General features: G+C 42.8%; 3 protein-coding genes across 4 annotated transcripts in view; all 3 read left to right on the top strand.

Annotated features, from left to right (window-relative positions):
* Positions 1-2,584, top strand: part of smpd3 (sphingomyelin phosphodiesterase 3) — a 40,460-nt gene extending 37,876 nt beyond the window's left edge. Inside the window, exon 8 of the mRNA XM_064312743.1 lies at positions 257-2,584. Within this exon, the coding sequence (XP_064168813.1) occupies positions 257-358 (102 nt within the window). The 3' untranslated portion in view covers positions 359-2,584. The remainder of the gene's footprint in view (positions 1-256) is intronic.
* A 12,127-nt stretch (positions 2,585-14,711) lies between these two features.
* LOC135242208 (monocyte chemotactic protein 1B-like) lies at positions 14,712-16,638 on the top strand. Its single transcript, XM_064313183.1, has 3 exons — positions 14,712-15,016; positions 15,396-15,516; positions 15,810-16,638. Exons 1-3 carry the CDS (start codon positions 14,944-14,946, stop codon positions 15,913-15,915), a joined length of 300 nt encoding a protein of 99 aa, XP_064169253.1. The 5' UTR covers positions 14,712-14,943; the 3' UTR covers positions 15,916-16,638.
* A 3,436-nt stretch (positions 16,639-20,074) lies between these two features.
* LOC135242238 (septin-7-like) overlaps positions 20,075-23,068 on the top strand; it is a 26,097-nt gene continuing 23,103 nt past the window's right edge. Inside the window, exon 1 of one of the 2 annotated variants that reach the window (XM_064313240.1) lies at positions 20,075-20,409. In XM_064313240.1, the coding sequence (XP_064169310.1) occupies positions 20,371-20,409 (39 nt within the window). In that variant the 5' untranslated portion in view covers positions 20,075-20,370. The remainder of the gene's footprint in view (positions 20,410-23,068) is intronic. The other variant, XM_064313239.1, reaches the window with a different exon arrangement.

The following is a 23,068-nucleotide window of genomic DNA, read 5'->3' as shown; positions in this document are numbered from 1 at the left end:
AGTGCTGCCACCTTGTGGCCAGACTGCTTTCGTGCAGTACAGCACAGGGCAGAAATCAGACGCCCGCAGAAGCTCAATCAGCCTGAGTGCTTTGCGTGATTTACCTTCGGCGACACAAAGGAGGGCAGATCATCTTTAGTGGAGTTTAAGCATTTTTACGCGTTCAATCTCGACGCCGAACGGCGTCGTTAGAAGCGAGGACGTGTCAGTGTTTTTCGGCGAGCCCGCGGGACTGACTCTCTGCTGCCCCCTGCAGGACGTGGAGGAGTTCAGCTTCATCACGCAGCTGGCGGGGCTCACGGACCACCTGCCCGTCGCCGTGCGCCTCGCCGTCGCCACTGGGGAGGAGGAGCCGTAGTCAGAGGCCACGCCCACCCCCCGACCGACCCCTCCCACAATGCCACGGAAAAAGAGAGAGAGAGAGAAAGAAAGAGGGAGAGGGCAGAGAAGTGGAGTTTTTCTTCGTTTTTCTCTGGCACCCCGCAGACGTTTTTGGAAACTGAATCCGGTTCCACGTCTTCATTCCAGCCGGCTGCCTGGAAACACCTCGCGGATCTGCCCTCTACCCCCCCTACCCCCCCCCCCCCCACACCCCGCCTCCCGAACCAAGTTTGCAGTTTTCTTTTATGAATGAACCTGCGTGAATTAACTTTTTATTGAAGTGACGCTCCCACTCTTCAAGGCGGGGCTTGTTTTCGTTGCCATGACGAGGGCTGTGGGAACAACACAGAGCCAAAGGGAAAGGTGCATGAGAACTCCCAGGATGCCTTGCGGTTCCTCCCCAGCATGCCCCTCCCCCCCAGTCCCCTACAAGACCAGGGTCGCCTCCCACGGATCTCAAAATTTCAAAGTGTCTTCTTTTCTAACGTCTTTCTAACGGTTTATACTCTCGACCTCACAGTCTCTGTGGGAAGTTGAAACACATGATGTGCATTTCTACTGGAATGCTGTGTGTGCTAGTAATAGAATAACAGACTGTCGTTTCATGTCGTTGGTCTACTGAAATAGCCACAGCTCACAGCTGTGTGTGTGTGTGTGTGTGTGTGTCAGTGACGTAGCTAAGGGGGAGATTTGCGGGTTTGAACCCGAGGTATTTTTTTCTTCCTGAACTTGACCAATGATTTTCTGAAAATATTTGGAAGATGAGATTAGCGGCAGGACATTTGTGAGACATTAAATGGAAAAGGAAACAAATTCAATTTTTAGTTAATCTGCTAATTCTGCTAAGAAATTACTTAATTTAATTTTAGGTTATTTCCGTGCTCTGCCGGAAAAAAAATGTATTCCTGGCTACAGTCACTGGTGTGTGCGTGTGCGCGTGCGTGTATGTGTGTGTGTACGGAGAGAGGTTTGATCCACTGACTGATTTCCTGGATGATAAGCATGTTCTCCCGAGACTTAGTATGTACCCCTGTTGTTGCCATGGCGACAACATGTGGATTGCTCAAGCCTTTGCCACGCCCTGCCAGGCCTTGCCACACCCCTTTTCCTCAGACCTCTTTCCCTTGTCCTTGTCCCTCCGAAATAACCCCACCCACTCCCACCCCCCTTCGTTACGGTCGCTGGTGGTTGTGTTGGGCACTGAAGGAGGAGGGGCTGGAAGCCCACGGGGTATTTACACCGAGTTTACTCCACGTCTGCTCAGCCACAGCAGGAGCTAATGTTTACACCCTTGGCTGCTCACCTCCAGCCTCACTGCTACCCTGTACAGAGACTTTACTGTTATACCACCCCACCGACTCTGTTCCTCTGTCACCTGTCTGTTTTTATACTCGCTAAAGCTATTATTATTATGATTCTTATTATAATTACGATTATGATGATGACGATGCTGATGATAAGTCATTATTATTATTATTATTTAATTACTGTTATTTTACAATCGTTATGATTATTATTGTTGTTGTTGCAGTGGTTGGTGTTATTACACATAGAACATTGTGTGTTTAAAAAAAGAAAGAATAGCTACACACATTTTCATATGATTTCATTTCAGTCTGCAGTTCTTAAGTGCAGTGTTCTGATTCAGTGCTCTGATGCAGTGCTCTGATGCAGTGTTCTGATTCAGTGCTCTGATTCTGGGCCCTGATGCAGTGCTCGGATGCAGTGCTCTGGTATTGCGACTGTTGTTTTGAAAAGGCACAGCTTGGAGCATCTTGGCGCTTCACTGTGTCACTGTTCTGACCGGGAGGCATCACAGCCAAAGGACTTATTCAGGTGTCCATACAAGGCCGGGGACCTTTCTGCATGGAGAAGAGTGTTTTGGAGGTCAAAGTTCAGAGGTCAGGGTTAAGGCCCTGGGAGCAATGTAGCTGCATGCTTTGTATAAAATAATGACACTTCACTACTGCTAGTTTCTCTTCACTTGTGATCTCCTTCATTCTTATCTTTTGTTGTTATTATTATAATTACTACTCTTATTTTCATTTTTATTTGTATTTTTTGTGATGAGAGATGTTGCTGCTGACTCAGGGCTGGCCTGTTTTACTGACAAAAGCAGCAGAGAAGGGTTTTTTTTCTCATTTATTACTGCTTGTTCTACAATGGCTTCTTTCTTCTATTTAAAACATATTCTCTCTTTGAATCGCTGAGTCGTCGTGTCGTCATTTGTCCTTTTTGTTCTCAGTACAGCCCCTAGCCCTTGTGGAGTTTACCGCAAAAACCAGAATTGAATAATACTATTCAATTAACAGCGTCCAGCTAATTTCATGGAATTTTTTTCCTCTGTCCGTTTGTGCCTGTCTACACGTTTGTCATTTTGAGCAGACCTGGGTCAAATATGTATTTGTTTTGGATTCAGATACATTTCTGTGCTCTATTGATCTTGCCTGGTGTAACTGCACCTGCCAATATGACCAGAAGGCCGGGTATGCACTTTTTGAGAGTATTTCATTGGTTCCAATACAACAGACGAGATCAGTAAAGGGTAGAAAAGTATTTGAATCCAAAACAAATACGTATTTGACCCAGGTCTGATTTTGAACCACAATAATCTGAGGTATCTACGAGGATCTCAATATTCATGTTTTTGTCATACTAAGTCATGCCCACTTTTGAATTCCCCACACCCCTGGCGCAGTGCTCATTTTTGGGTTTGATCTCCCCCCCTCTCCAGGTTAATACGCTAACGGCTAACGTTCTAAAGCCTAATATCCAGGATACTGAATGCTGAAAACCCACCAGCGGAAGCTGGAGTGTATGTCTCCGGTCCTGGAGGACCTCAGGGTCTGCTCAGTTTTGAGTATCTTCCAGCTCTTAAGTGATTCCCTGGCTAAGGAGCCGCGTTGCCTTGGCCGCCAGTTGCGAGAAAACCAACAAAAGCCGCAGCTGCTGCAGTCACTTCAGGACTTGAGTTTGACACTTCAGTTTCGGAACATTAGTCAAAACGCTCATAAACCGAAGATTAACGTTCAAAAGGTGAATGTACTGAAGGCTATTAAACTAATGTTTTCAAGGCTAATACACCGAACACTAAAATGTCGTCTTCTAAATCTGCAGGCTAACATGCTAAAGGTGAATATGCTAAAGACAAGAACCACATTAGTGTTTTATAATGTATTCACCTTTAGCATGTTAGCTTTTAGAACATGACCTTTTAGTAAGGACACTAAAGGCTGATTATGCTAAGACTAATTTTATAAAAGGGAAAGGGCAATGTTCCAAAGCTAATGCACTATTATCTTTGAGCATAATCACATTCTGTCAAATATTTCACAGCCTTATACGTAGGAAAGAAATACCAGCCCATAGTTTTACTGACCACCGACAAGTATGTATCTGTATGAAAGTATATTCCTGTGCTTTATGTTTCAGAATGTCCATTTCTGCCCAAAGATTTGACCAAAAAAATCAGTGGGTGGGCCATCTCCACTGCCGAACAGCTGCATTAAAGGGAGCAGACAATCTGGGCTTGTTTTAGCTCTGTGCAAACAAGGCTGGACTTTGTTTGCTGAACCAGTTTTTTTATATTTACATTTATTTATTTTTCATAGTTAGTTTTTTTTTTTTTTTTAATAACCAACCAGCTTTTCAGTTTTATTAAATATTACCCACAGCAGTATGATTCTTTTCAACTTGGGTTCAGTCAGATGTTGTAGGCTGGTTGTGCCCTTTGAATGTAGAGTTTGTGTGAGGGCGTGATATTCTGCAAGTGTGTGTGTGCCTACAGCGTGCAAATGAAAGGTGTCAAGAGCTCGTTTCACGAAAGTTGTGACGTGCGAGCCGAGGTCTGTAAAAGGCGATAGCTTTCTCCCGCTCTTTCTGGAGCGTTTCACTTAGAAATCGCAATGGCAAACCTATTTTTATACAGGCTGTGGCAAACCAAGAACTCGGGTCGCTTAGCTCGTCATGTAGGCAATAAATAAATCGGCTATCGTATCAGTAGCCTATTTACGTCGTCGCTTTACGGACACATCTGGAGTGAAGAGTTGCTTATTCCATTGCATTGCCGGCATTGCCGACAACCCAGAGGAATCTTTCGTTTGCGCAGAGCAGTCAACCCTAACAACAACAACAAAAAGTTTAGAAAAGATATGCCTGAAGTACACTTTTCCTGGACTAAATCCCGAAGGATGTTGGCTACTTAAAGTGCACTTTCTTTTTACTTTCCAGAAGTAAATGTTTTTAAAATTAAGTACAGGCTATCACTTTAAGATCCACATGTTAGAATAAATGTTATCTGTATACCAAGAAATACTTTTCGTATCCTTAAAATGGGCCGAATTTGTTTTAGAAAGTAGGCCTAAAACATACGAAAATATACATTTAAAAATAAACTTGTAGGCAACTTAAGTACCCTAGCCTATACTTGAAAAATAAACGTTTAGGCTACTACATTTTGGAAGGGGGCACTTTGAAGCCAAACTGGTAGCCTATAGTGCCATGCTTCTGTTAGTGACCAAAGATTTCTGTCAAAAAGGTCGTTTATATAAACATAATATCATACTTCTTGCTGTGGAAATACATATCGTTCATTAATCTAGCTATCTCCGTAGTTATCTAAAGGGTGGGTGTGATTACGGAATGTTCTTTCTCGACCCTGCCCCCGTCTTCGCACAATGGAAAGTCCATATTTGCGAGACGTCTGTAGTCGCTGCAGATTTATTTGCAATTCGCAAGCGACACTTTTTCTGATTCTGCAATATGTGAGTGAAAATCCTCGCAGATCGCTTTCGTGAAAGGGGCCCCAAATCTTTGCGGTACAATTAATTACAAATAAATCCATTATGATTAATATTTTCATTTACGTAAGTGTAAAGGTTCGCGTACCGATCATGCCTACCGTCTTATATTTTGTATGTAGTCATTACATTTGGAAGGTAGGGTACGTATGTGGATGAGTGTGAAAGAGAAAGGGAGAGAAATATTGAGGGGAAGAGAGAGAGATATAAACAAAAAAATAACAGTAGCCTACATCTGTGTAAGCAGCAATTGGAATAAGTAAAACGTGTACCACCTCTCATATCGGCTCCCTACACCCGCTGACATATATGTCCACCAAACAAAATGTTTTTAAACAATTAAAAACATTTATTTCCTTCATTGCCCTTAAATTAGCTAGTGACATCACGCTATAAACTTTGAAGTGGTTCGTGGAATAAAGTATATGACGCATATTATTAAATGATTGTAATTAAGCCTGTATGAAAAGAGGCCCGTGAGTGTTGATAAATGATGGCTGGATTTTTTTTTTTTTTACAAGGTCATGGTGGAAACAGGGCTTCTGTGCTGTTCAATACTTACATCAATGAGTTAGCGGCTCTGTTGGAACAGTCTGCGTCCCCCCGGGCGTCTATGACACGGCACATAAGTCAAATCCAGATCTATTCCGGTGACCTGCTTTCGCTGTCTCGTATAGAAAATGGGCTACGCCAGACAGTGGCTCGGCTAGAACAGTACAAACAGTCCTGAGCCCTGGTAGGTTATAATAAAAATGACAAATTTGATCTTCAACAGGCCAGCTGTAAGGAAAAGAACCCTTTACTCAGGGAAATATTTACCTTAATGTGGCGAGCAGGGACCCTTAACACCATATTGAATGCATTAACAGAAATTGCTCACAGATCACAGTGCACAATGAAAAAGTTTTTTTTTGACAGTACTGTCTTGACCATTAAGTCATATGGAATTTAAGTCCTGGAACCAGTCAGCTCAGCTATGTTAAATGGGGCAACCACTCAGTAGAAACCCACCAGGTATTATTTTCCATAATATTCAGTGGTCTCCATAACTTTAGGCACAAAGACATTTTTTTTGGTTCTGTGCTCCACAGTTTTTTGATTTGTAATTAAACAATTCATATGTGGTTAAAGTACATATACTCAGCTTTGATTTGAGAGTATTTTTCTAAACTTTGGTCTCACCATGTAGAAATTACAGCACTTTTTATAGCCCCCATTTCATGGCACCATATTGTTTCGGACATATTGAAGTTATGTAAAATGAAAGTAGTGATATTTAGGATTGAGTCACATACTCTTGCATGCAATGGGGGCTTGAAGTCTGTGACTCATAGACATCACCAGGTGCAGAGTATTTTCTCTGGTGATGCTCAGCCAGGCCTGTACTGCCCCTGTCTTCTGCTCATCCTTGTTTCAGGGGCTAGTTGCCTTAAGTTTTCTCTTTAGCATATAAAATGTATGTTCAATTGAATTCAGGCTGGGTGAATGACTTAGCCAGTCAAGAATTTTACCGTTTTTGGCTTTGAAAAGTATTGTTTTTATTGCTTTTGCAGTATTTTTGGGATCATTGTCTTGCTCGAGGATGAAGTACTGTCCAATGAGTTAGGAGGTATTTGCTTGAACTTGATAAGATAAGATGCTTCTGTACACTTCAGAATTATTAATTCTGCTGCTGCTATCAGCAGTTACTTCATGACTGAAGACAAGTGAGCCAGTACCTGTGTCAGCTATTTTCTCTAGCCATCACTCTGATAGAAGTGAATCTTGGTCTTGTCTGTCCACAAGACCCCTTTCCAAGGCACTTGTTCAAGATGCTTTTTCTTACTTCTTAGCACACTCTAACCTAGCCAACCTGTTTTTACAGCAGCTAGTGGTTTGCATCTTGTAGTGTAGCCTCTGTAGTGCTGTTTGTGAAGTCTTCTGCAAACAGTAGTCACTGACAAATCCACACCTGCCTCCCAAAGAGTGTTTCTTATCAGTCAGACAGGTGTTTGGGGTTTTTTCTTCATTATGGTGAGAATTTGTCTGTCATCTTCTGTAGAGTTCTTCCTTGGCTTATCGGGCCCTCTGTGATTGCTGAGCTCACCAGCACTCTCCTTCCTCTTAATGTTGATTATGGTAAGCTTAGGATTTAGCCTGTATCTCTCACTGTTTCTATATTATCTCAGCCTCATAATGGCTTCCTTCACTATCATTGGTTTCATTAGTCCTCATGGTGACGAATGCTAAGAACAGACTCCAAAGGCAATTAAAATCTAATCAAATGGATTGTATTTAAATCAAGTGGCTGACTAGGCCAGTCCAAAACTTTCCACTTTGTCTCATCGATGAATGCGTTGTTTGTGTAGAGAGTGTGTTTGAGTACATTGTCTAGCTGCAAGATGAAGTGCTGGCCAATGAGGTTTGGAGGAATTTCTTTGTACATAGCCAGACAAAATCTGTCTGTACACTTGTTAATTCATCCTACCACTGCCATCCCCCTTTACATTGTCAATAAAGATGAGTGAGCCTGTTCCAGAAGCAGCCATATCTCCTCCATACTGCCTCTTCCTTATTTCACAGATGGGGGGGGGGGTGCTATGAATGCGGGCCTGTTCCTTCCTTTCTCCATACTTTGGGCTTTTCCATCGCTTTGGTAAAGGTTTATTTTGGTCTCGGCAGTCAATAAAATTTTATTCCAGAACTCTTCTGGCTCATCTATGTTTTGGCGAATTCTAATCGGGACTTTCAATTCTTGCTGCTGATGAGAGGTTTGCATCTTGCAATGTATAATTCTGCACTTGTAATCGTCTGGGTAAAATGGCTTGTGATATTTCCCCCCCCCCCCTTCCCTCTGTAGATTGCTGGTGATGTCACTAACCATTGTTTTAGGGCTCTTAGGGTTCATATGTCTTCAACTGCAGTTGGCTTCTTTGGGCGACCTGCATGGTGTTTCGAGTCCACCAGTGGTTTCTTTCTTTTTCAAGACTTTCCAAACTGCTTAATGTGCATGGTGTCTCTGCTATCCTTCTTAATGAATTTTTCTGTCCTCTCAAGCCTACAGATGAATTGTTTTTCAGTCATTGTGAGTCCTGTGGTCTTGATGATGGAGTATGCCTTCAGACTCCAATGAAATCTTCACAGAAGGAAGCATCTGGCTAAAAAGAAGACTAGACACTCACTTTTGCACATCTGAAATGGGGTGACTCAACCCAAAAACAACCCTTTCTGTAAAATGGTCAAACATATACACATTTAAATACCATTAAGTAACAGCTGATGCCTAAGTATATAGCAAAAACAACAAATTTCACTCTACTGTTCCCATACTTTTGGAGGACACTGTATGTACAAACGCAAAAAGCTGTGTAGGTTTCTTTGGGCCTTTGCTGAATGCCTGGAATGTAGTGTAAATCATGACAGACAAGCACTTTCTCTTACACTGAAAAATATACAAATTTAAGAACGGTCAAGATCTACGTATCCCTCCTCCAGTTCAAAAGAAATAACAAGTCGCACGGTTTAGGGACGGGTGGAACCTCCAGCTGAGCCCAGTCTGTTGTAGGATGGTTGACAGCGAGTGGAACATTGTATGATACAGCATTTCCAAGAGTATTGTAAGCCACCGGAAAAGTTTAATCTATCCGTCTGTGTTATTCGTTTACCTTTTGTCAGCACCATTCTAATTATTCTTACCAAATGGTGTTCATTGTTATTTTTATGGTGACATTTTTTATGGGTACAGGTGTCAAAGCGTCCGGAACAGTATTGTCATTTTTGGGTAGAAAAGTTATCGCTTTTGTTTTTGTTCTGTTTGTTATCATTATTCTGTTTTATTTTTTATTTTTTTTGCTTCCCTCAGCTTTGACCAAAAATGGCGATAAAGTCCACACACACGCACACTTTTGCCTTGAGGGCCTGTAATTAGCATACACTGGGTTTTTTCACTGTTTGGGATTATTTGAAAACCACCGCGTACAGTTAGCGTCTCATGAGCTGTGGGACTGTTTGGCATGGGAAACAAAGCACAAAGCACCAGAGCAGTTGCGAAATAGAATGTGCTTTGTCAAAAAAGCCAGATAGTTTCATCCACACTGGCACGTTGTTTCTAACTAACTCCAGTTGGCTTGAAATGGTCTGAAGATTCAGGGTTGTTTGGAAAAATGAAAATTGAGTATACCGACAACAGTGTTCGCGGACATGTTCGCCGATGGTTCTCAATCCTGAAGTTCTTTGTTCTTACTGAGCGTACTGCCGGCTTAATTCCTTAATTCCGCTTTCGCTCTGATCGCTGCGGCTAAACCGCTGATCGCTGGACCTCAGACTGCGCGTTTCTAAAATTATCCTTTAGCGCATTGGACGTTGATTCCTCCACACTCTGCCCTGCTAATTGCTGTCCTTGCCGCACTGTTCAGTGATGCAGACTGTGAAGCATCACACGTACCGTCCGGTAGCTCCTGCTTTGAGCCCAGATAGCACTCCGGAATCTTCACCTCCAGTCCTGGGATTTTTTTTTTGCCTGGGATCTGTGGAGTTATAATTGCAGACATATACGTCTGAAATATCTTCACAGATCGGCACTTTATACTTGATCCCATTTATCACTATGCTTTGCAGGGATATTTCAGTTATGTTTTTGCTTTTTTGCAATATTTGTTTTTGACTATTTAGCAATGTACTTCAGAATAAATAGTCTGCGTAGCACGAGTGTGTGAGACAGAGAGAGGAAGATTGTGGGAGAGAGGAGGACTGCTGGGGAAGTTTGACCAGATGACATTCAAGTACAGTGACATGAACAGGCCCTTGTGTAATTTGCAAAAAAAACGGGTAGAGGGGCCAATGCTAGGTTTTCTCCTGAAACCAATGAGAAACTACTGGGTGGTTTCCTCATGTGACTCATACTTCTGCTTTCTATTAATAGCCAGCGAAAGTCCGCGGGCCCTAGAACACGGATCACTGCGTGGCATTGTGTCCTTATCACTGTTTGCAGTTCACCCACGTTGGGAGTTTTCTCTCGCTCTTTTGTTTAAAATTTTTTTTTTTTTATTTTGTCACGTGTGTATTAAAGTGCCCAGTTTGTCTGTTTTTGGTGCGCGAGAAGCAGAGGTAAAGAGCTGTGTAGCAGTGACAGTATTGAGAGCCGTGTGGGGGACCTGTGTGGCTCGTTACCTGAAGGCTGTGACTGAGTGATTCTCAGGGTGCCTGCTGCACAGCGTTGAGAACAGCGCTTAGCTGGGCTCGGCTCATCAAATGTCCGCCTGCACTGGGTGAGGGGGCTAGAGGGGTCAGCCTGGCAGCGCGAGTCAGCAACGCGGCACTCAGTCCTGAGGTTGCTCTGGGGGCCTGGTTTAAAATGTCAGTTGGCCGCCTGAAGTTTATATGTGATGTCACCATAAGAACTAATGCACTGTGTGTGGGCTGTGCAGATTATGTGGATACAGTGTTGTGTGTGTGTATGCGTGCGTGTGCGCGGGTGAGAGAGAGAGGGTGTGTGTGTGAGAGAGAGAGAGAATGTGTGTGTGTGTGTGTGTGAGAGAGAGAGAGAGAGAGAATGTGAGTGTGTGTGTGTGTGTGTGTGAGAGAGTGTGTGTGTGTGTGAGGTGAGGAAGCTCCTGCAGGCAGCAGTAGAGGGTCAGTGGTTAACCGCTCTGATGTCATCTCAGGCCAGCGGCGCTGACGTAGCGAAAGGTCACATCACAGCTTTGGCTCATAAGGTCTCGCTTTGGTGTGATTCATACTGGTCACGTGCACATATTGATGCTTTATTTTGATGCGTCATTGGAGGCTGCATGTACCTGTATATGTATAATTAATGGAATACATAATTGATTCATCAGATATGATGAATCAATTATGTATATGTCAGATTACCTCAAAGCAGTTAGGGATATTTAAAAAAAGTGCCTTGCCCAGCCACAAACACATACACACATTACATTACAGGCATTTAGCAGACGCTCTTATCCAGAGCGACTTACACAACTTTTACATAGCATTTTACATTGTATCCATTTATACAGCTGGATATATACTGAAGCAATTTCGGTTAAGTACCTTGCTCAAGGGTACAACGGCAGTGTCCTACCCGGGAATCGAACCTGCGACCTTTCGGTTACAAGCCCAGTTCCTTACCCACTGTGCTACACACAAGCACGCAAACACATGCGAACACAAGAAAACACGCAAACACACGCACACACACACACACAAACACACTCTCTCTCACACACACACTACAAACACACAGAAATACCCACAGACACATACATTCAAACACGTGTACACACGCACGCACAAATATGTGACTCAAAAGCTTGTCTGTTCTGGTATAAAAACTTTTTGGACTTTTGGAGCCCTGCTCATCTTCATGAGGCAAAATTCCCTGGTTAACGGCTTGTTAAGATGCAGAAAGTGATGACTGATTGCGGAGGTGGTTGCCAGGTCCTGTGGGACCCCGCACTGACACTCTCCACTGAGCTGGATCATGGCCGGAGGAAATGTCTCTCAGACTAACTGCTCCAATCAGAGAGCTTTCTCAGGCTTCTCCAATCAGATAGCTCTTTCTGGTCTGATCAAAGACCTCATTTTTCTGTCTGCTCTAATCAGATACCTCTACCTCTATCTGCTCAAATAAAAAAACCGTTTAGCAGGCTACCTACATTCTAGTAGTGTCTGTTTTTCAGCAAAACGTGCTGATAATTGCTATTCTGCTAAATAATTCAGTATTTCATGTAAATAATCATAAAAAAATTACATCGGCCTTTGCAGTATTCATTTCAGGATAACATCACTTTCATGAGGATGCAAATATGGTTTCAGTGATGAAAAGTGGACTGTGATAATGACTCACTGAGGGTGCTTGGTGGACCATCCCGCTAAGGTACTGTTCCGGTACTTGGATCGGCCCCATGGTCCGGTACCAAATTTGGACTGCGTATCCGGCAGCCCCATGGTGGGCCCTACTGTAGCCCAGGGATTGGAAGGTTACGGTTGGCCAGGGTGACAGCGTCTCATTGCACACCCGCAACCCCGCACTGGCCAATCAGGCGGGAGTGTCAGTTGAGCTTCACATGAAGTGTCTTCTTTTTGACCCGTTCGTGGGAGCCCAACTCGTAAAGTGTCTCTGCAAATGGCCGACATGATTTAATTGAACTTGTGAAATTGAATTGTTCTCTCCCTCTCCACCTCAGCTGATGTGTGGTGAGCGTTCTGGTGCAAAATGGCTGCCGTGCATCACCCAGGTGAGTGCTACACGGTGGTGGTGGTTGAGGCGAGTTCCTCCTCATCACTGTAAAACACTTTGAGCTTCTGGAAAAGTGCTATGCAAGTGCAGTTTTTCATTCATTCATTCATTCATTCATTCATTCATTCGTTCATTTATTCATCACCTTCTCCAGAGGAGAACACAGTCTGCTCTCTCCCAAAGGAATCCACAGTGGAGGTTGTGATGAACGTTTCTACTCAACCGGAGCATTCCCATTTGGGGAGAAAGGCAAAAAGAAGAAAACAGGGAAGTCTTTGTTTTCTCCTCACAAAATAAAGCCAGTCAGAGCTGACTGGCCCAGATTCCAGTTTGGATACTGTGTGTTCCTGTGTGAAAACCAGGGTTCAGAAGGATTCCGTATTGATTCCGGAAGTGCACTGAATTCAATTACATGCAGACACTGCTGTCAAGTGCAGCTTACAAAACAAAATGTGCTAAAAATGTATATCTTCTGTTAATCTCTGGCTCTAGCAAATAAGCTCATTAACTGAAAAACCCCAAGAACATCATGGCCATTTTAAATGGATTAATTTTATTCAGTTCATTTCCTGAATTGATCCCAAATCTGGTGAAAACCTCACTCTCACTGACAAATGTGTTATGGATTTGACTGAATATTGAGACGTTAATTTAAAATATGTTGATAATCAGGGTGAGAGATTTTATAGGGGAACATTTGTGTATTTTTGTGGTTTGGCATTTGGAAGTCACATTTGCTGCTGGAAACCTTCTGCAGGTGCTTTCATAGCTGATAGCATTTTTTATTTTTATGAAAGCAACTGAAAAGATTTTAATCTCAATAACATCGGAAAGATCTCCAGCCTGATGAGAAACATTCACTTCAAAAGGGCACGGAAAAGCAAAATCAGCCACTCCCAGCATAGGTTTGTTTTTTAGTTTTTATCTTTAATAATTTCCTATTATTTTAAACATCATCAATGATGCCAAGAGGGTAGTGAAGTGTTTCATAATAATATGAAGGATTTATTAGAACCCAGATTCCCAGATCCTCGGAACCTGGCTCTCCATTTAGTGAGATTTTAAAGGAGAGGTGTGAATTCAGCTGTACACACACACACAAATACATACACACATATGTACTCTCATGTAAATGCAAAGAAACACATACCCTGTTATGACCCCAGGGATGTTTAGCAGTAAAGTGGGGTGAACATAAAATAAAATAAAATAAAAAACTGGTGGAACTGGGTAAAGAATGGATGGGATAGAACAAGCAAATTGTGAAAACAAAAAATTATCAGGGTACACTTTTAATTTTGTACTAGTGGCGTGTATTTACAAATTGTTTTGCAGATTGTGAATTGGGGGAAGGGATGGTGAGTGGTACCAAAGGAAATAAAATAAAAGAATCAATACAGACAAACAGACAAACTAAACTGACATGGGGGTTAAGCGGCACTGAATAACTCACAAAAAGAAAGACAAAGAAACCAAAAACCCAACTTAGAAACAAACTGTCAAACAAAACATACAGGATGTGGCAATCGCCCCTAACCCTGTGTATCTAACAGTGTAAAAGTCCCAGGTGTATGTGGAACAGAGACAAGTGTGAGCAGGGACCAGAGTGAGTCTTATCCCTCTCAACTTCCCCAATAGCAACAATGACTATACAAATACTTATGTAATGATTATTAGCAATTAGCAGAGTACGAAAAGAAACTAGCGAAATCACAGTCAAATAACAAGCGGCGCAAGGCCAAGGGTAGCAGTAAATGCAGCAACATACTTCCATCTAAATACAAAGAAACACACAAATCAACATTAAACTGACACAGTCTAAGCCTCCCACAGTCTGTGTGTTAGGAAGATGGTGCCAGTGGTGACATGAGGATGATATTTTTCCTCCAAGGAACATTTCACTTTTGTTGCCCTTCTCTGTACTTTTATAGGCCTACTACTTCTTAGAATTCTAGAGCGGTGCCCAGCCACAGTAGTCTAAAGATGTTCTGACAAAGGAAGTATAAAATACAATTTACATTCATTTATGATTCGTACTTGGGTGCCTGGGTGTGCTTGCATGTGCTAGTGTGTTTATGTGTCAGAGAGAAATAAACGTTCCCTTTAATCTTCTGCCTTGTTTCCATTTTGAGAGCTAATAGTGCAATGAAGCTCTCGAATGCACAGTCTGAAAATGGAATGTGAAAAAGGAAGTGAAAAGGTTTGTGCCATGATGACAGAGTCACAGGCAGACAAGTAGGCGCCCACACACACACACCCCCCCCCCCACCCCCCCTTCGAAACACGTGGACAGATACATAGAGAGCGTTCTGAATGTGTGGAGTTTCATCCCAGTGACTGAGACTGTCAGGATTCCCCCCAGTGCTGCCCCCATCCAACAGGGGCTGCCCCACTGGCCTGTGTTAGACCTATAAAGCCAGCACACTCAATCACAGCACTCCACAGCCAACGGTCCTCACAAAGCTAAGCGGTCCTCACAAAGCTAAACGCTCCTCACCTGAACCCTGCAGTTAAAGGCTCCAGCTCCTCACCTGTCTCACCATGTCTGCCTCTCGCCTGACCATGCTGTCTGCAGCTGTGCTGTTGCTCGTCTGCGCTGTGACCCTCACTGAAGGTAGGAGAAAGAGAGAGAGAGAGAGAGAGAGAGGATAGAGGGAGAGAGACAGAGGCAGGGAGGGAGAGAGGGAGAGAGGGAGGGAGGGAGGGAGAGGGAGATATAGAGAGAACACCTTGTTCATTCACAGTTTGCAAGATTCATTGTTTGGGTTGAATAATAATAATCATAATGTTATTATTATTATCAATGATAATTAAGCACTATATTAATATAAATAATGATATACTTAATATCAGAGGAGGATGTCAGGATAATATAAAATTGATATACTTAATTTTAGAGGAGGATGTCAGGATTGAAAGCTAAACTATTACTAGCAAACTATTGCCCTTAAATATAAGCACTTATTTATTAAATGTGTGTGCCTGTCTTCCAGGGCTCCGAATGGCTAGCAAGCCCAGGAAGTGCTGTTTTGATTTTGCGGCGCGCCAGTTTCCCCTGAAACGCCTGGAAAGCTACAAGCTAACCAGCCAGCTGTGCTCCAATCCAGCAGTGATGTGAGTTAACAAGCCACCGTGCGTGTGTATGTGTGTGTGCGGGTGAGTATGTAACTGCCCTGTGTGTGTGGGTGTGTGTGTGCGTGTGTATGTGTGAGTGTGTGTGAGTGTGTGCGAGTGAGAGAGAGAGAGAGAGAGAGAGAGAGAGCATTCATATTGTATATAGTTACATTTTGTGACCTCTGCTTTGGCAACACAAGTGCCTATGTCATGCCAAGAAAGCACTTTGAAATTGAAATTGAAATAGAGAGAGAGGGATATGCATTGTAAATCTGTGTCTGTGTTGTGTCTAGGTTCAAGACTTACGCGGGTAAACTGGTGTGTGCCAGACCCTCGGAACCCTGGGTGCAGCAGTACATTCAGTATTTCGACAAGAAATATGCTGAGAAACGGCTGTAAGCGCGGCACCATCAACCCTTCTGCTGCCCCCCCGCCGTTTCAGAACATCTTCCTCAAGGAGGTGCCGCACCACTGTGTTGACGCCGGTTCCGACGGAACACTTAAGCTATATCTGCGGCTCCGCAGCCGCGAGCTATGCTAGCGCGTATACACGCGCGTATATCAGTGACTGTGCTTCTGCCTGCGTTTCTGACTTCCTCATTCATGTGAATCGACCGAGTAAACGGACACCGGTGGTGAGGAAAGTCCAGGTGCACCGCTGCTCTCGGTCGACCGTCTCCGTTTCGCTCAGCTGTATCGTCGTTATATGTTTTCTCGTCCTGATCGACCCTCCTGGGCCGGGGATATGTCAGATACAAGCGAAGAAATTGTTTTTCTAGGACTGTACTAAACTGACTAATGACTAATTTAACTCTATCGTCGTCTAAACCAGATCTTTCAATTTGAGAGCTCAGCGTACATATTCATTCTGAAATTGTCCAGCAAGTCTGGTCTTAATGGTTATGATTAATTTACTGAGGACCAGTTCTCTGAAACACTCTGAACAGTATAAACACTTCTTATTTATGTTCATGTTATTTTTGTGTGGTTTCGACAACTGTTGGTTTCTTGGGTGATGTTGTTTGGTTTGGCCTCAGTAAGACAATCGCAGACTTTTTTATGATAACCACGTGAATGTATTGGTCACAACGTCAGTGTCAAAATAAATGTCCTTCAATCAGTCCCATCTGGTCAGATTTTCTTTCATTTTCTCTGCATCAAAAACTCCCTGCCTTTGAAACACTGTTAGTCAGTGAATGTGTGTGTGTGTGTGTGCACCTGTGTGCATGCCTGTTGCTTGGGGAGGGGTTCTGGGTGTTAAACATCCTTTTTAAATGGAAGACGGAGCTAGAACAGTTCAAATGGATCTAGAATGGAGCCTGGTTCATCCCAGGTCATGGCTTCCACAGCTTGTGGTAAAATTTCCCACTATTACAAAAGTCAGAAGTTATAGCAAGAGATATATTATTAAACTCTGTACATTTCATTTCCATTAATTTGTTCTTGAAAGAGAAATATATGTTTGGAATGCCATATAATTTCAAGAATAATTAGGAAATGCATATTTTCAACTGTATCCTTTAAATCTTAATTTATCCAGAAAAAGAAAAAAAATATATATATAGGGTACTCAATAAATCTGAAAATAAATCTAAAATAAACTCATTTTCAGAAAGCGAGCATTGTATCACTATTTTAAATGAAATTATTCTCTGTCTTCTCTGATTGGATGAAGACTATCGGACTGCCTGTCTCAGTATTACTAAGCTACTAATAATATCACAGAGACATTATTAGTATGATGCTTTTATACTCCATCGTTCCCCTATGGGAAACTTTCTTGCTATGTTGCATGTGTTTACATCATTATCATAGCGAAAATGATTCATATATGAACGTTTCAAGGAGTCGCGTTATGACTTGACCATTAGACAGCAATACAACGGTTGCAATGCAAATGAAAAAAATTCAAATGCTACGCAATATAAATTAAATAAGAACAGTAAACATAGCTAAGGGGTATATTTAGCTGCATAAGCTAATATCGATCATTTGCAATAATCGTCATGATTTAAAACGGGCGCACCCCTCAGCTCATGAATAGTAGATAACAAGTTTACAATCACCAAGAGGAAGCAAACGTCTCGTTTGATGCGTTTCTCTCACATATACGCGGTGGAAGAGTGAGTGCATTTACTTAACAACGGCACAAGAGGGCGCAATCAGCTCGTGATTAACTGATTTGTTTTGATAACCGATTGAACGAAAATGGTCTATAATTATGGTCTGTTTGTCATACGTATTAGTGTTGAAATTCACTTACTGGTTTAAACACAAATACGCGATGCTAGCTTTTTGTTTTCCGATTTTTAGCGGTAAAAAAAAAGAAACCACCTTAGCAAGAAATAAATATTCATAATACTTTTATTATTTGTGTATCCAAATGTGGAGATTGGAACTTCCTTCATCAACAAATGTTCGCTAACGAGACAAACGTGTAAATTTATAAGGTGAGTTATTTGTATTGAAGACCCTTTGTGGATTTGTGTGAAAGATCCATTGTGATTCGCCTTTAAACAGTTTTCTGTCCTCCTGATAATTTCTTACATAATTATTTCCTCCTGGGCCAATTTCATATGGGTCATGTGCAATTAATTCAGTCCCCCAATGTTCAATACAATTCCACAAAAGTCATCCCTTGTGTGTGAATTCAACTCTCTTAAGTACAAAAAAAAAAGTAATCTAACATGTACAGAATTTTTAATTGGTTACCTTAATTGACCGAGATCATGCTGAGCTCAGATACAGCGGCAGTCTCGCACACTTACTCTCACATTCTCTCTCTCTCTCTCTCTCTGTTTGTCTATCTCACACTCTCTCTCTCTCTCTCACACACACACACACACACAGAAGGCCTGCTTCTGACAGCAAATCACACAGGGGGCCCATCTTCACAGTAACTAAGTGCACTTAATTTTTTTTCGATCGATTTGGCACATGCAGCCAAACAAAGAACATTAAACACAGTTGTCTAAACTCTTGTTTATTTTACAATACTAATAGTACATTTTCATTACATTAAGGTCAATTTCAAAACTAAAATAGCAATTTTTTTAAACTAGCACAAAATTTAATTCTCTTTGATCACGGATCAACTTGTAATGCATGGGCTGCCAAACTGAATTCCAAGGGGGCCACAGTGTCTGCAGATTTTTTGTGGTTTCCTTCCGATCAGGTGCCAGTCAAGGCCTTGAGACCAAGGTGTGTGGATTTCTTAGCCAATCAGTGACTTAAATGAAACACTTGTGCTGAGGGCACCCCAAGAAACCAGCAGACGGTGCAGCCCTCCAGGACTGCACTTTCACACCTGTGCTGGAATGTGTTCACCTGCCATCAAACTCGTATCAGGTGGGCTAGTAAAGCACACACCAGGTAAAGAGCTAATTGCTGATTATTGACTTACTAATCAGCGCCTCATTTCATGTAGAAGGGCTCTGTCAGAAAGCTATCCGTGAAAGCCGTACAGAGCGCACAATCAATGAAGCAGGCCAATGACAGACAAGAATTCAGGTGGTCTATGTAGGTAATGGGCAGCAAGTACATTCAACTGCATGCCTGGTGCTGTAAACTGACAATGTTTTTGTATGGTATGTCCAGTTATCTTCGGTTTTTGGTTTTCTTGCCGCAAACGTGGTGTGTAATTTTATGTGTCGGGTGGCTGTGTAATATCATGGTTGGAGAACTGGCCTTCTAAGCAAGAGGTTGCAGGTTTGATTCCCTGGAAGGAAGGGCACTGGTGACTTTCATCAGACCAGAAAAACCAGATGGAAACTGCTATTGTCTCAAATAACAACGTACGGGACTGCACTGGCCCGTCTGCAAATTTACCACAAAGAGGAACTAAACCTTCAAAGCCTTATTTCACACACAGCTATACAAATCATTACTCTAGAAGTCCTGTACCTGATTAGTGAGTTAGCAGGAAGGCTACTCATGGTTGCTTCTTTGATACGAATGACATCATACGGTGCTTAAATAATGTCACAGAAGAGTACTTGGATATATTGGTGCCGCACTTCTTGCACTCTGACTTACCATGAAACGGTACGAAGTAGCCCACTTGCTTTGTCCTATCCTGGATTTTTGAAATTACAATTAATGCAACTAGTGTTAATGCACTAGCTGTGAGGACAAATGTGATAAATTCATAATTCAAATGTATTATTTTTGACCAGAATTTTCTATGTGAATACGAGAGATTTCCTTTGAAAAGATTGTACCTATTGATAATTGTGTGACATGTTTTGAAAAAAGGGTAAAATGAAATTTCTGTAAAACAAGCAAAATGTACTTTTATTTTGAAGAAGTGCATTTATTTTTTGCACATACTTGTTATTTGGTTTTGCTCATTATGTTCCATTCCAGAGTATAAACAAGTGAGAAACTGTGTAATGGTGACAAAGCCTCGAAACTTTAAAAACAAACTTCAATAACCACAATGCAATTTTATGGTATCTTTCATTAAACCAATCGAATTCGGGAGGCGGGTCTATCTGCAGAAACGTCACAAAGTCAACACGAATACAGCTGCCATTGACCAATCATCATGTGGTTACAAGGGAGGGGACGATCGCCTTTCAAGATTGCGACTACAGTTTTTTAATTCCAGAAACCGCATTCGCTGAGCCGTTGTGGTAGTTTACCTGAGTATTCACGGTTCGATTTCATTCATTTGACTCGGGAGGCAGTCGTTCGTCCTGTTTAAGTTTTTGAGGCAAAGTGTAGACTACATCGCGTCGCTTCAAGAGCACAGCACAGTTTTGTTAAAAGCTACTGTACATTTTTATTTTCGCACAATTGCTCGTATTTTATGTCTGATTTGTTCGGTTTCTGTGCAACTACCGCCAGAGTAAAATGATCGAGAGACCAGATTCTGCAGTTCCCAGCATAGCAGTAAGTACCAGTCGGGCTACTCTTCAAATTAATACTTCTGTGGATCATGTGTAGCCTATCAGAGTATCCTTACAACGAAACATATGGTTGTACAATACACCATGTCACCAGGGAACGTCAGTGTAAATAGAAGGTGTCTATGCTTTTCGCATTCTTGCATGTGAGGAGAATGTGTGTCCTGGATTGACTGTGATAATGTACGATTTGAGACAGCGCGGGGGATGGGCTTGTCGGTGCGGGACAGTCTTGTTCCGCTACTCCTTGGCCGGGCGCATCCATTGTGTGGATGAGGACAGTGTACTCTCCGGTGAAGGGGCTGTGATGCTCATTCGAATATAGGCCCTATTCCGGACCAATCCAGTTAGACACATATGCTATTTGCGTCAACATCTTATACACAAAGGCATGAAAAACTTGCTGCCCTTGGACAGGACTGTCGGCTGCTGGCTTTGATTGTCGGTCACGTGATGTACATATGGAAAGTAATCGGCAATTTTGAATATGAGCCATAGAAATCTAGCTATAGCTTGTGTGTTTTTTTTTTTTTTGCACATTGCCTCTGGTATTCGACCATTTCAGTGACGGTGCAGTGTGTGCAGTTGGCTGGCGCGGACAAAATGTTGCATGCAAGGGAGTGTAAATTAAGAAGTAACAGCTGAATGGAGACTGCGCATACAAATGCACGGGGCGCCACAATCCCAAGGCCATATGGCCCCCTTTGTGTGAGCGACTATAACAACATATTGCATCTGTCAGGATGAATGTTATTCTAAGCTCTATTGTAGTTGCATTAGAACTAATATTAGTATTAGCCGCTCTAAAGCGACACGAATGTTAGTGCCAGTGACATATTTCTGATGACGTAATCTTTTACGCTTTCTCAATCTATGATATAACGTCAATCAACCCCTGATTGCACGCATTCCAGTTGGGCTACGCATGACGTCATACATAATCGCTGCAAGATCATGGGTAAAACGTTTTACCCACGAGCTTCCCACCCTTCACTGTGGATTTACAAAAATATGCAGCTATATGTCTTTACCATGAAGATTTAACAGATTCGTTATTCCTGTTGTTGTTTTTGCTGGGTTTCAGACGTGTGATGTTTGAGGCTTCACAGAGTGGAAACTAAATATACTGCACACGTGTCTAAATGTTCCCACAGGAAATTGTTTTAAGTGGTGGCAAATAGTTTTAAGCGGTTGCGATGTTGCCCTGTACCGCAGCTGTCTGTCTTCCGTTGCCGTTCTCTCCTGGTATGAGTGGGAAACCGCGTGTACTATATCCCATATTTAGGAACTGGATCAGTTTCCTTAATGGTTTTCTGCTATCCTAGATCTTCTTTTTATATTTATTATCTACCGAACAGACATCTTCCACGTCACAATTTTCACGAGTGCCTTGTTATGCAGTTTTATATAATATAGCCTACAATATTACAGAGAAAGGTACAAAGAAACGGTGAATGCACGTTTGTTTAAGAAGCTGAGGATAGGTTTTGAATTATGGTGATAGTGAGCTGGTGATAGATTAAAGATTATAGAAATTGAGTATTGTGGGGTGACAGTGGCAGATCAGCTGTTTTGTGTGTGCTGTGTGTCACCGTATGTCTTTAAAGAGGAATAATAATTAGACACATACATATTCATATGTACGTACAGAGACTCACACATGCAGATACGCCACACAAAGACATGCTCACTCACAGACACCCAGTCACACGCACACACGCACATGCACTGACTTATCTGTGATGTCCTCAGCCTTAGGTGATAGAATCATAAGAGAAATGTCAGAGAGAAGTTATGTAATCACATGGAGACATCAGGAGAGATCTGATTTGACCTGGCATGAAGCAAGTGCACATGCGTGTGTGTGTCTGTGTGTGTATGTATGTATGTGTGTTTCCATGTGCATACATGTGTGTGTTTACATGTGTATTGCATGTGTGTGTGTCCCTGTGTGTGCGTGTGTTTCCGTGTGTGTGCGTGTATTGTGTTGAGTTCATGTGTAGTGTGTGCGCGTGCATGTCCGTGCCTCTGTGTGTGTCCCTGTGCGTGCATGTGTTTCTGTGTGTGTGCGTGTATTGTGTTGAGTTCATGTGTAGTGTGTGTGCGTGCATGTCCGTGTGTGTGTGTGTATTGTGTTGAGTTCATGTGTAGTGTGTGCACGTGCATGTCCATGTGTGTGCGCGTGTGTCCGTTCCTCTGTGTGTGTGTGTGTAGTGTGTGTGTAGTGTGTGCATGCCTCTGTGTGTGTGTGTGTTTGTAGGGTGTGTGTAGCGTGTGCACGCGTGTGTCCGTGCCTCTGTGTGTGTGTGTAGTGTGTGCGTCTGATTCTGGGCCGGATAGCGCCTCCGCTGCCGTGCCGACGGGCGCGGCTCACGGACAGGTCCGACCAGCCCCACTGAATACCGGGCCTGGCTTACAGTTACAGGCGTAGGCTCGGGGCGCCCCCCCTCAGGCCACACGAGGAACTGCAGCCTTTGTGCGCGTGTCTGCCTTTCATGCGCTAATGCTTCCAGCAAGGCGCTAGCGTTTTTCCACCGTTCAGTCTGGTTTGAGTGGGGGCTCACAGCTAGCGGCTGCGTTCTGCCGCGCAGATGAGCGAGAAAGCCGCCGTTCGCACACGTGGCGCCCTGCCATGCGACGAGAAC

This window comes from Anguilla rostrata, chromosome 16 (genome assembly GCF_018555375.3).
Source record: "Anguilla rostrata isolate EN2019 chromosome 16, ASM1855537v3, whole genome shotgun sequence".
Lineage (NCBI taxonomy): Eukaryota > Metazoa > Chordata > Actinopteri > Anguilliformes > Anguillidae > Anguilla > Anguilla rostrata.
The sequence above is the reverse complement of the archived record's forward strand: the minus strand, read 5'-3'. Positions and strand labels throughout refer to the sequence as shown.